Source organism: Zophobas morio, unplaced genomic scaffold (assembly GCF_036711695.1).
Source record: "Zophobas morio isolate AGI-343-1 ecotype UQ-CSIRO unplaced genomic scaffold, CSIRO_AGI_Zmor_V1 ptg000021l, whole genome shotgun sequence".
Taxonomy (NCBI): Eukaryota; Metazoa; Arthropoda; class Insecta; order Coleoptera; family Tenebrionidae; genus Zophobas; species Zophobas morio.
In genome coordinates, this window is record NW_026972126.1 from 26,565,348 (window position 1) to 26,579,334 (window position 13,987).

Here is a 13,987-nt window from a genome sequence, read left to right on the forward strand (position 1 = left end):
TTGTCTATTCAAAAGAAAAGAAAACACTGGGTTACTAGAACAATTGTTCAAAATGACGTATCTGAAGAAATATTCAAACTGTCTCTGCAAAGACCGAAAAAATAATTTCCAAAAATTTCTCAAAAAACGTTAAAATGGGATTCAATCAGATGAAAAAGTGACTAAGTTAAAGAAAATTCTTCGTAGATTTAAACCTTAAAGTCATTTTGATTTTGCCCATTCCAACAAACAAGAAAAGTGGCAAAATGTGTTTTCAAAGTTTTTCAAAAAATTTCCAAAAATTGTTAAAACGGCAGCTACGCGAAAGGAAAAAAATACTGTTTTATCGAGTTCGTCGCAGAGTTACAATCTGTGATCATTTTTGTTCTACTCCTTGAAATAACTTGGAAAACGGTGAATATATTTTCCAAAAATTTTCCAAAAAATCGTTTGAATTGCCAAAAGAAAAAACCACTGGGCTACAAGAATATTTCTTCAAAGTACCGAATCTCAAGTAATAGTTATTCAAATTGTGTCTGCAAACGACCGAGAAAATTAGAAAAATGATTTCCAAAATTTTCCAGAAAATGTTAAACGGTCTTCTATCAAAGGAAAATGGACTAAGTAACAAAATATTCATTGCAGATTAATAATTTGACGTCATTTTTATTTTACCTATTCCAACAACCGAGAAAAATGACAAAATATGTTTTAAAAATTTCTCAAAAAATTTACAAAAATTGTTGAAACGGCATCGGCAGTTATACGAGAGGAAAAAATACTGATTTATATAGAATTTTTCGTAGATTCACAATCTGAGGTCATTTTTGTTCTATTCCTTAAATAACTAAAAAAATTGTGAAAATATTTTCCAAAAATTTTCCAAAAAATGGTTAAAATGATCTTTCAAAAGAAAAAATGGATTAAGTAGTAGAAGATTCATTACAGATTAATAATTTGACGTTATGTTTATTTTGCCTATTCCAGCAATCGAGAAAACTGACAAAATGGTTCCAACATTTTTCAAAAAATTTCCAAAAATTATTAAAATGAAAGCTATACGAGAGGAAAAAATAGTGATTTATAAAGGATTTTTCGTAGATTTACACTCTGAGGTCATTTTTGTTATATTCTTTAGAAAAACTTAGAAAATTGTGAAAATATTTTCCAAAAATTTTCCAAAAAACCGTTAAAATGGTCTTCTTTCAAAGGAAAAAATGAACTAAATAATAGAGAATTCTTTGTAGATTAATAATTTGACGTCATTTTTATTTTACCTATTCCAACAACCGAGAGAAGTGACAAAATATGTTTTAAAAATTTGTCAAAAAATTTCCAAAAATTGTTAAAATATCAGCTGTGCGAAAGGAAAAAATACTGATTTATAGAGAATTCTTCGTAGATTCACAATCTGAGGTAATTTTTGTACCATTCTTTGAAATATCAGAGAAAATTGAGAAAATATTTTCCAAAAAAAAAACGTTAAAATGGTCTTCTTTCATGGGAAAAAATGTAGTAAGTAATAGAGAATCCTTTGCAGATTAATAATTTGACGTTATTTTAATTTTGCCTATTCTAACAACCGAGCAAAATGACAAAATACGTTTTCAGAATGTTTCAAAAAATTTCCAAAAATTGTTAAAACGGCAGCTGTACGAAAGAAAAAAATATTGGTCCATGAAGAATTCTTCGCAGATTCATAATATAAGCTCATTTTTGTTATATTACTCGAAATAATTTAGAAAATTGTGAAAATATTTTCCAAAAAAAAACTTAAAATGGTCTCTCAAATGAAAAAACGGATTAAGTAATAGATAATTCATTGCAGATTAATAATTTGACGTTATTTTTATTTGCCTATTCGAACAAACGAGAAAAGTGACAAAATATGTTTTCAAAATTTTTCAAAAAATTTCCAAAAATTGTTAAAACTGCAAAAGGAAAAATTATGATTTATAGAGAATTCTTCATAGATTCACAATCTGAGGTCATTTTTGTTCTATTCCTTGAAATAATTTAGAATATGATGAAAATATTTTTCAAAAATTTTTCAAAAAAAAACGTTAAAATGGTCTTCTTCCAAAGAAAAAATGGATTAAGTAATATAAATTTCTTTGCAGATTAATAATTTGACGTAATTTTTACTTTTCCTAGATATTCCAACAACTGACAAAAGTGACAAAGAATGTTTTCAAAATTTTTCAAAAAAAAAAACAAAAACTGTTAAAACGGCAGATATACGAAAGGAAAAAATACTGATTTGTAGAGAAATCTTCATAGATTCACAATCTGCGGTCATTTTTATTCTATTCATTGAAATAATTTAGAAAAAGATGAAAATATTTTCCAAAAATTTTCCAAAAAACGTTAAAATGGCCTTCTTTCAAAAGAAAAAATGGATTTAGTAATAGAAATTTCTTTGCAGATTAATAATTTGAGGTTATTTTTACTTTTCCTATTCCAATAACTGAGAAAAGTGACAAAATATGTTTTAAAAATTTTTCAAAAAAATTCCAAAAATTATTAAAACAGCAGTTATGCGAAAGGAAAAAAAACTGATTTATAGAGAATTCTTGGTAGATTCACAATCTGAGGTAGTTTTTGTTCTATTCCTTGAAATAATAAAATTTTGAAAATATTTTCCAAAAATTTTTCAAGAACCGTTAAAATGGTCTTCTTTCAAAGGAAAAATAGATTAAGTAATAGAGAGTTGGTTGCAGCTTAATAGTTTGAGGTCATTTTTATTTTGTCTATTCCGACAACTGAGACAAGTCAGAAAATGTATTTTCAAAATTTGCAAAAAAATTCCAAAAATTGTTAAAATAACAGCTGTGCGAAAGGAAAAAATATTGATTTATAGAGAATTCTTCGTAGATTCACAATTTGCGGTAATTTTTGTTGTATTCCTTGACATAATTTAGAAAATTGTGAAAATGTTTTCCAAAAATTTTTCAAAAAACGTTAAGATGGTTTTCTCTCAAAGGAAAAAATGGATTAAGGATTTCTTCGCAAATTAATGATTCGACGTCATTTTTATTTTGTGTACTCCAACAACTGAAAAAGTGACAAAATATATTTTCAGAATTTTTCAAAAAATTTCCAGAAATTGTTAAAATGACAGCCACGAGAAAAGAAAAAATACGGATTTATAGAATTCTTCATAGGTTCACAATCTGGGGTAATTTTTATTCCATTCCTTGAAATGACTTTGAAAAATGTAAAAATCTTTTCAAAAATTTTCCAAAAGACGTTAAAATGGTCTTCTTTCAAATGAAAAAAATTGATTAAGTAATGGAGAATTCTTGCAGGTTAGTAATTTGACGATATTTTAATTTTGCCTCTCCAACAACCGAGAAAAATGACAAAATATGTTTTCAAAATTTTTCAAAAAATTTTCAAAAATTGTTAAAATGACAGCTATAGGAGAGGAAAAAATACTGGTTTATAAAGAATTATTCGTAAATTCACAATCTAAGGTAATTTTTGTTCTATTTTTTGAAATAACTTATAAAATTGTGAAAATGTTTTCCAAAAATTTTACAAAAAGCGTTAAAATGGTCCTCGTTCAAAAGAAAAAAATGGATTAAGTAATTGAAAATTCTTTGCAGATTAATAATTTGACGTTATTTTTATTTTGCCTATTCCATCAATGAAGAAAAATGACAATATATGTTTTAAAATTTTTCAAAAAATTTCCAAAAATTGTTGAAACGGCAACTATGCTAAAGGAAGAAATACTGATTTATAGAGGATTCTTCGTAAATTCACAATCTGAGGTCATTTTTGTTCCATTCTTTGAAATAACTTAGAAAATTGTGAAAATATTTTACAAAAATTTTCCAAAAAATGTTAAAACGGTCTTCTTTCATAGAAAAAAATGGATTAAGTTATAAGGAATTCATTGCAGATGAATAATTTGACTTTATTTTTATTTTGTCTACTCCAACAACAGAGAAAAGTGACGAAATATGTTTTGAAAATATTTCAAAAAATTTCCAAAAATAGTCAAAACGGTAATTATGCGATAGAAAAAAAAACTGATTTATAGAGAATTCTTCGTAGATTCACAATCTGAGGTCGTTTTTGTTCTATTCCTTGAAATAACTTAGAAAAGTGTGAAAATATTTTCCAAAAATTTTCCAAAAAACCGTTAAAATGGTCTTCTTTCATTGCAGATTAATAATTTGACGATACTTTATTTTTACTCCAATAAAAAGTGACAAAATATGTGTCCAAAATTTTTCAAAAAAAATCCAAAAATTGTTAAAATGACAGCGATCCGAAAAGAAAAAATACTGATTTATAGAGAATTCTTCTGAGATTCACAATCTGAGGTAATTTTTGTTCTGTTTCTTGAAATAACAATAATAATTGTGAAAAAATTTTCTTTTTTCAAACGAAAAAATGGATTAAATAATAGAGAAAAATCTTTGCAGATTAATAATTTGACGTTATTTTTATTTTCTATTCCAGCAACCGAAAAAGTGACAAAATGTGTTTTCAAAATTTTTCAAAAAATTTCCAAAAATTGTTGAATCGGCAGCAATGAAAAAGGAAAAAAAATATTGGTTTAAAGAGAATTCTTCGTACATTTATATTCTAAGCTCATTTTTGTCATATCTACTCCTTGAAATGATTTAAAAAATTGTGAAAATATATATTTTCCAAAAATTTTCAAAAAAAAACATTAAAACTGCCTATTAAAAAAACAACAGTGGACGACTCGAACATTTCATCAAAGTAACGAATCTGAAGTAATATTCAAAGTATTTTTTCCTCCTTGGAGGACTGCGGTCAGAGCCACCTAGCGGTAGCGAAACAAAACAAGACAATTTCGTAGCCACCTTAAGGGAATTAAGCGGAGTCAAGGTGCACTACGACAACGGTGCTAAAAGGGGCAGGTAATTGGGTTAAGGTGGCGATTAAAGTTAAATTTTTGAAAAGGGCTGGGGGCGGCGTAATTGGACGGAAGATGGACGTAATCGAATAGTGAAGGACCGTAAAAATTTGCAAGGGAAATCCACGTTCCAAATCACGTGACAGCAAGTTAATTAAAATGCACCTTAAATTAAAGTCCTAATAAGCTTACCTCCAGCGAAACAAACAAGCGCATTTCAAAGCAAACTCACATTAATTAAGAATCGAAACTAAAACGATCCAAGCAAAGTTGGATGAAATAACGAGCCTCAATAATTAAGGAGCTAGATCGTCTTAAGCCTTAGAACTCCATCTTCAGACCGAAAAAAAAGTAATATACGTCTCATTTACCGATACTCAAGAGCGGTAATGTTAAGTGGAAGCCGGCTAATTAATACATTCTAATTAGCGAGCGAACTTGTAGTGCTTACGACGAAGTAACACAATGTCTTACATATTTTATCTTTTAGGAGCTCTAATCAAATCCGTTCATATTTAACAACAGCGACATGTGGTTGACATAAATAAAGCAAACTGCTGTGATTTGTCGCCTTTTCAATTAGCCCAATTATTTGGTTTAAGCGGCGGCGCAGTGGCGGCGCAATCACCCAGTTCAGAAGTCGCATTTTAATCACCACTGACCTGTAATTAACCAGAGCTCGCGGAGACAATCCTCTCTGCTGCGTTGTACATGAACCGGGACGTCGCCCTCGTTGCCGCCTTCCAGAGACTTGAATAAGAGGGCCCCCAGGAAGGCGTAGCCCGTCATGAGGACCAGAAGGCCCGTCCGACCGCAGAAAATGGCGGTGGTGCAGCGGCGACCGCCGCCGTCCTCCATCTCTACCAAAAAAGTAAAATATGCAACCAACCATTCAGCGGTGTATATCAAACATGCAACCAACTATACATTAGTGTATTTAAAGTTGCATAAGTTTCGCTGTGTGGGTTTGTGTGTTGACGTTTTGTTCGATTCTCGATGTCGTTAATAGTTCGTCGTGTACCTGTTTTTGCATCACGATCCCCTCGCAACAATAGAACAAAGCTAAACTCCTAATGGAAATACATCCCCAACTCTCCAAGACCTCCAACTTGCTCCCATTTAACTAAATTTGATTAAGCCAACTTCTAACGAACGAATAAAAGAAACTTGTCGCTGGCGCGCGAAACCCGCCCCCGATCCCACACTCGGACCCCCAATCCCCAAATCCCCTAATCCCGTCCACTCATCCGCAAAAATAAAACAATTACGATGCGAAATAACGCAGATAGCCGACCATAAAAATTCATTTTGGCGATTTATCCACCGCGGTTCTTTTGTCGCCAGCTTGGGCCCGAAAATCCCCAAATTTCGTTCACGTTCGAGTTAATAGGCGGTTTAATGACGCCGCCCCCGCGCCCCCCCGATAATTCAATTACCGACCGGGCTCCGGGAGGCCGCAAATCACTTTTTCGCCCGTGATCCGCATTCCGGTACGGTCCTGGACCGTGAATTTTTTACACGTCGTCGCTGGAGAATTGATGATGAGAAATGGCGGGGATTTGTCTTGTTGTGAGCGGAATTGTTTTAAATAATGCCGGCGGGGATTTTTGAATTAGGGGGGCTGGAGGAGCTGGGGGGCGTATTTAGAGTCGCCAGGAATTTCGGAAAATGAATTTTAATTAAATACGACGCTGCAAGGTCGGGGTTTGGAGCTTTGTGTGATTGACACGTCTTTGAGGGCGTCTGCAAGAAAAATTCGTGAGTAAAACAGAAAAAATTCGGGGTTTAAGCGTCGGAAACGATGGTTTTTGTGTTAATCTGGGGGATTTCGGGTGAAGTTGGTTGGTCGAGAGGTTGGCTCCTCAGGGGTCCAGCGGACAGCCTTGTTATTCGGAGTTTTCGCTAGTGACATTAAGTCGGCACGTTATCTGTCAAGTCCGCTTCGCATTTAGTATGTTTTAATTTAACTTTCCCGTTCTAGAATTTTTTTGATATTTTTAGCCATTTTCGCATTTAATACGTTTCCATTTTAACTACTTAGATTTTTTTTCAAATTTTTAAATTAATGCATTTAAAAATTCGTTCCCATCTCGATCTTTCCACCATTTCTATACAAAAATAAAATTTATCAAATATTATATTTTTTGCCTTTTTTCTTATTTTACGTAGTCGTCTTTTCAGAACAAGAAATTTAAAACATGTTTACAATGGTAAATTCTGGACAATTATGGATCTTGTAATTAAGCCCCGCCCCCCGGTCTGACAACGAATGAAAAATTCATCACGATTCAGATCGAGGCGGATGGGTGGGGCTTCTCTTTTCATCAGAATAGAGATAGGGTGGGTGGGCGGGGCTTATATTTTTTCTTTTTTTTTTTTAATAGTCATGGTCATCTTTTGACAACAAGAAACTTAGAACACTTTCCTTACACAAAATTTCCATTTTAAACATGTTTTAAGTTTCATGTGGTGAAAAGAAGTCAGGTCAAGTCAGATCAGGTCAAGTCAGATCAGGTCAAGTCAGGTCAGGTCAGGTCATGTCAGGTCCAATGATCGAAATATAGAAAAATGGAAAAATTTCAAATTAAAAAGTCCAAAAATTGGAAGATCAAGATATTCACACATGAAATGATGATGGAATGACCATAAGATCTAAAGATCTTCCAAATTCCGATTTTTCACTTTTTCAGTTTTTTTAAATTTTAGATTTTTGAATTTTTCAAATCTTCAATTTTTCGATGTTTTGATTTTTCAGTCCTTCGTTAGTTCTATTTATCGATTTGTCGAATTTTTGAATTTTTTCAAATTTCAGTTTTTTGATTTTTCAAAATGTAGTTTAAATTTAAATGTTTCGATCTTTTGATTTTTCGATTTTGGCCTATTTCGATTTCTCAATGTTTCGATTTTTCGGCTGTTCATATTTCAGTTTCTCGATCCTTTGACATTTCGATTTTGGAATTTTTCAGTTTCTCGATTTTCAGTTTTTCGATCCTTCGTTTTTCGATTTTTCAAATTTTCGGTTTTTAGATAATAGATTTGTAAATTTTTCAATTTTTTGCTGCTTCAATTTCTCGACTTTCCAGTTTTCGATTCTTCAATTTTCCTTTATATTAGCTTTTCATTTTTAAACATTAGATTTTTCCATTTCCCGAGTTTTCTTAATATACATTGTATTCTTTGAACAACAAGATACTCAAAACCATGTTTTTAATCCCATGTAAAGAAATTAGTATTTTGCAGTTAAGCTCCGCCCACTTGGTTGACGGCGAATAAAAAAAATCATCACAAATGAGATGGGGCGGGTGGGCGGGGCTACAATTTGCCTTTTTGTCTTAATATGTGTAGTTATCTTTTCACGACAAGAAACTTTAAACATGTTTAAAATGGTAAATTTGTATAGGGAAATATCGATTTTGCAATTAGACTCCGCCCCTCGGTCTGCCAACGAATAAAAAATTTATCAGGATTGAGATCGAGAAGGATGGGTGGAGCTTCTCCTTTGATTTTCTTTTTTAATTAATACATTTAGTTTTTTTTGTATAACCCGACTACTGAATAACATATTTCACATGGTAATTTCTCGTGGAAAAATAAGGATTTTATAATTAAGCTCCGCCCTTCGGCTTACGATGAATAAAAAAAATCGTCAGAATTGCGATAGGGCGGGTGGGCGGGGCTAATATTTTTCCTTCTTTTTCTTAATATACATAGTCATCTTTTCACAACAAGAAACTTAAAACATGGTTAAAATGGTACATGTTTTCAAGGAAATATAAATTTTGCAATTATGGGGCGGAGCCTAATAGCAAAATCGATATTTCCTTATACAAATTTTCCATTTTAAACATGTTTTAAGTTTCATATGGTGAAAACATGTCAGCCGAGGCCAGGTCAAGTCAAGTCAGGTCAGGTCAGGTCATGTCAGGTCCAATGAACGAAATATAGAAATATCGAAATTTAGAAAAATGGAAAAGTTTCAAATTAAAGCCCAAAAATTCAAAAATTGTAAGATCAAGAGATCCACTGATGAAATGATGATGGAATGACCACACGATCTAAAGATGTTCGAATTTCCGATTTTTCACTTTTTCAGTTTTTTAAATTTCAATTTTCGATTTTTTGATTTCTCTGTTTTCCGATTTTTCGACTTCGATTTTTGAATTTCCTGATTTTTAAATTTCAGTTTTTTAAATTTTACAATTTTCGATTTTTCTCTCTTTCAGTCCTTCGTTAGTTCTATTTTTCGATTTTTCGAATTTTTTAATTGTTTGCATTTTTCAGTTTTTTGATTTTTCAATATGTATTTTAAATTTAAATGTTTCGGTCTTTTAGTTTTCCGACATCTCAATTTTGGGAATTTTTGAATTTCAGAATTTTTCACTTTTTCGATTTTTTGATGTTTCGATTGTTCGATCTTTTGATTTTCGATTTCGTATTTTTTTCCTGTTTTTCAATCTTCCGATTTTTCGACTTTTCATATTTCAATTTCTCGATCCTTTGACATTTCGATTTTGAATTTTTCGATTTTCCAACTTTTCGTCATTTAAATTTGGGAATTTTTCAGTTTTTCGATTTTCATTTTTTCGATCCTTCATTTTTCGATTCTTCAATTTTTCGATTTTTAAATATGTAATAGAATTGTGAATTTTTCAATTTTTTGCTGTTTCGATTTCGCGACTTTCCAATTTTTCGATTCTTCAATTTTCCGATATATTGGCTTTTCATTTTTAAATATTAGATTTTTCGATTTCCCGAGTTTTCTTAATCTACATAGTATTGTTTGAATAACACGATACTCAAAACCATGTTTTTAATTTTATGTAAAGAAATTAGTATTTTGCAGTTAAGCTCCGCCCACTTGATTCACGGCGAATAAAAAAAATCATCACAATTGAGATGGGGCGGGTGGGCGGGCTTTCATTTTGCCTTTTTGTTTTAATGTGTGTAGACTTCTTTTCACAACAAGAAACTCAAAACATGTTTAAAATGGACAAATTGTATAAGGAAATATAGATTTTGAATTAAGCCCCGCCCCCCGATCTGACAAGGAATGAAAAATTCATCACGATTCAGATCGAGGCGGATGGGCGGGACTTATATTTTTCCTTCTTTTTCTTAATAGTCATGGTCATCTTTTCACAACTTATAACATGGTTAAAATGGTACATTTTTGCAAGGAAATATGAATTTTGCTATTATGGGGCGGAGCCTAATAGCAAAATCGATATTTCCTTATACAAATTTTCCATTTTAAACATGTTTTAAGTTTCATGTGGTGAAAACAAGTCCGCCCAGGCCAGGTCAGGTCAGGTCAGGTCATGTCAGGTCCAATTGTCGAAATATAGAAAAATCGAAGTTTAGAAAAATGGAAAAATTTCAAATTAAAAAGTTCAAAAATTCAAAAATTGGAAGATCAAGAGATCCACTGATGAAATTCTTTCAGTTTTTTAAAATTCAATTTTCGATTTTTTGATTTCTCGGTTTTCCGATTTTTCGACTTCGATTTTTGAATTTCCTGATTCTTAAATTTTTCGATGTTTTGATTTTTCAGTTTTTTAAATTTTACAATTTTCGATTTTTCGCTTTTTCAGTCCTTCGTTAGTTCTATTTTTCGAATTTTTGAATTTTTATATTTTTCATTTTTTTGGTTTTTCAATATGTATTTTAATTTAAATGTTTCGATATTTTAGTTTTCCGACATTTCAATTTTGGGAATTTTTGAATTTCAGAATTTTTCGCTTTTTCGATTTTTTGATGTTTCGATTTCTCGACTTTCCAATTTTCCGATATATTGGCTTTTCATTTTTAAATATTAGATTTTTCCATTTGAGTTTTCTTAATATACATAGTATTATTTGAACAACACGATACTCAAAACCATGTTTTTAATTTCATGTAAAGAAATTAGTATTTTGCAGTTAAGCTCCGCCCACGTGGTTGACGGCGAATAAAAAAAATCATCACAAATGAGATGGGGCGGGTGGGCGGACCTACAATTTGCCTTTTTGTCTTAATATGTGTAGTTATCTTTTCACGACAAGAAACTTTAAACATGTTTAAAATGGTAAATTTGTATAGGGAAATATCGATTTTGCAATTAGACTCCGCCCCTCGGTCTGCCAACGAATAAAAAATTTATCACGATTGAGATCGAGAAGGATGGGTGGAGCTTCTCCTTTGATTTTCTTTTTTAATTAATACATTTAGTTTTTTTTGTATAACCCGACTACTGAATAACATATTTCACATGGTAATTTCTCGTGGAAAAATAAGGATTTTATAATTAAGCTCCGCCCCTCGGCTTACGATGAATAAAAAAAATCGTCAGAATTGCGATAGGGCGGGTGGGCGGGGCTAATATTTTTCCTTCTTTTTCTTAATATACATAGTCATCTTTTCACAACAAGAAACTTAAAACATGGTTAAAATGGTACATGTTTTCAAGGAAATATAAATTGTGCAATTATGGGGCGGAGCCTAATAGCAAAATCGATATTTCCTTATACAAATTTTCCATTTTAAACATGTTTTAAGTTTCATGTGGTGAAAACATGTCAGGCCAGGCCAGGTCAAGTCAAGTCAGGTCAGGTCAGGTCATGTCAGGTCCAATGATCGAAATTTAGAAAAATGTAAAAGTTTCAAATTAAAGCCCAAAAATTCAAAAATTGGAAGATCAAGAGATCCACTGATGAAATGATGATGGAATGACCATACGATCTAAAGATGTTCGAATTTCCGATTTTTCACTTTTCAGTTTTTTTAAATTTCAATTTTCGATTTTTTGATTTCTCTGTTTTCTGATTTTTCGACTTCGATTTTTGAATTTCCTGATTCTTAAATTTTTCCATGTTTTGATTTTTCTGTTTTTCTAAATTTTACAATTTTCGATTTTTCGCTCTTTCAGTCGTTCGTTAGTTCTATTTTTCGAATTTTTTAATTTTTATATTTTAAATATAAATGTTTCGATCTTTTAGTTTTCCGACATTTCAATTTTGGTAATTTTTGAATTTCAGAATTTTTCACTTTTTCGATTTTTTGATGTTTCGATTGTTCGATCTTTTGATTTTCGATTTCGTATTTTTTTGCTGTTTTCAATCTTTCGATTTTCCGGCTTTTCATATTTCAATTTCTCGATCCTTTGACATTTCGATTTTGAATTTTTCGATTTTCAAACTTTTCGTCATTTCAATTTTGGAATTTTTCAATCTTTCGGTTTTTAAATAATAGATGTGTGAATTTTGCAGTTTTTTGCTGTTTCGATTCCTCGACTTTCCAATTTTCCGATATATTGGCTTTTCATTTTTAATTATTAGATTTTTCGATTTTTTTCTTAATATACATAGTATTGTTTGAATAACACGATACTCAAAACCATATTTTTAATTTTATGTAAAGAAATTAGTATTTTGCAGTTAAGCTCCGCCCACTTGGTTGACGGCGAATAAAAAAAATCATCACAATTGAGATGGGGCGGGTGGGCGGGCTTACATTTTGCCTTTTTGTTTTAATGTGTGTAGACTTCTTTTCACAACAAGAAACTTAAAACATGTTTAAAATGGATAATTTGTATAAGGAAACATAGATTTTGCAATTAGACTCCGCCCCTCGGTGTGTCAACGAATGGGTGGAGCTTCTCTTTCGATTTTCTTTTTTAATTATGTAATACATTTAGTTTTTTTTTTATAACCCGACTACTGCAGAACATATTTCTCATGCTAATTTCTCGTGGAAAAATAAAGATTTTATAATTAAGCTTCGCCCTCGGCTTACGATGAATAAAAAAAAATCGTCAGAATTGCGATAGGGCGGGTGGGTGGGGCTTATATTTTTCCTTCTTTTTCTTAATATATATAGTCATCTTTTCACAACAAGAAACTTAAAACATGGTTAAAAGGGTACATTTTTGCAAGGAAATAAAAATTTTGCTTTTATGGGGCGGAGCTTAATTGCAAAATCGAATTTCTTTTACAAATTTTCCATTTTAAACATGTTTTAAGTTTCATGTTGTCAAAAGAAGTCTACACATTTTAAAACAAAAAGGCAAAATGTAAGCCCGCCCGCCCACCCTATCTCAATTGTGATGATTTTTTTTATTCGCCGTGAGTGGCGGAGCTTAACTGCAAAATACTTATTTCTTTACAGGAAATGAAAAACATTTTTCCAGTATCCTGTTATTCTAAGAATAGTACGTACATTAAGAAAAAATGACAAAATATAAACCCCGCCCACCCACCCTATCTCAATTGTGATGATTTTTTTTATTCGCCGTGAAACAAAGGGGCGGAGCTTAACTGCAAAAAACGTATTTCTTTACAGGGAATTAAAAACATGTTTTCGAGTATCGTGTTGTTCAAAGAATACTACGTACATTAAGAAAAAATGACAAAATATAAACCCCGCCCACCCGCCCTATCTCAATTGTGATGATTTTTTTATTCGCCGTGAATCAAGGGGGCGGAGCTTAACTGCAAAATACTTATTTCTTCACAAGAAATTAAAAACATATTTTTGAGTGTCGTGTTGTTCAAAGAATACTATGTACATTAAGAAAAAAACACAAAATATAAAAAAAATAAATAAAATTTGTCAAATCGGTAATGATTTTCTGAGGATCACAAATATGTGCTTATTGTCGTCGTACCTCTTCAAATGATGGAAAAAAATTGAAGTTTTAAACCGGAAACTAAAGTTAGGTTTAAATTTTTCAAAGGGTCGTTGATTATTTTTTGATCTGAGTGGATTTAGTTTAAAGCTGTTATGTCCAGATTGGACTCCTCAGGGGTTCAGCGTGCGGTCTTGCGTTTTCTCTAGTGACATTCTCGTCCTAGATGTTTTAAATCATTTTTTAATTACTTAATTCCTTTAAAAAATAGTTCCGATCTCGGCGCTTCCACCATTTTTGTACAAAAATTAAACTTCTCAAATCGGTTCAACAGCGATTTTCTGAAGTTCACGAATATGTGGTTATTGTCGTATTTCTTCAAATGATGGACAAAAATGAAGTTTTCAACTTGCTCAAAAATTCTGGCTTTAAATTTCTCAAAGGGTCGTTGTTTATTTTTTAATCTGCGTGGATTTCGCTTGAAGTTGTTAGATCGAGAGATTGAGCTC

At 31.5% G+C, this 13,987-nt stretch overlaps 1 protein-coding gene across 1 annotated transcript in view; it reads right to left on the reverse strand.

Moving 5' to 3' along the window:
• Window positions 1-13,987, reverse strand: part of LOC135132035 (TWiK family of potassium channels protein 7-like) — a 300,939-nt gene that overhangs the window by 285,451 nt on the left and 1,501 nt on the right. The window contains exon 2 of the mRNA XM_064059952.1: window positions 5,539-5,736. Coding sequence (XP_063916022.1) covers window positions 5,539-5,734 — 196 coding nt within the window. The 5' untranslated portion in view covers window positions 5,735-5,736. The remainder of the gene's footprint in view (window positions 1-5,538; window positions 5,737-13,987) is intronic.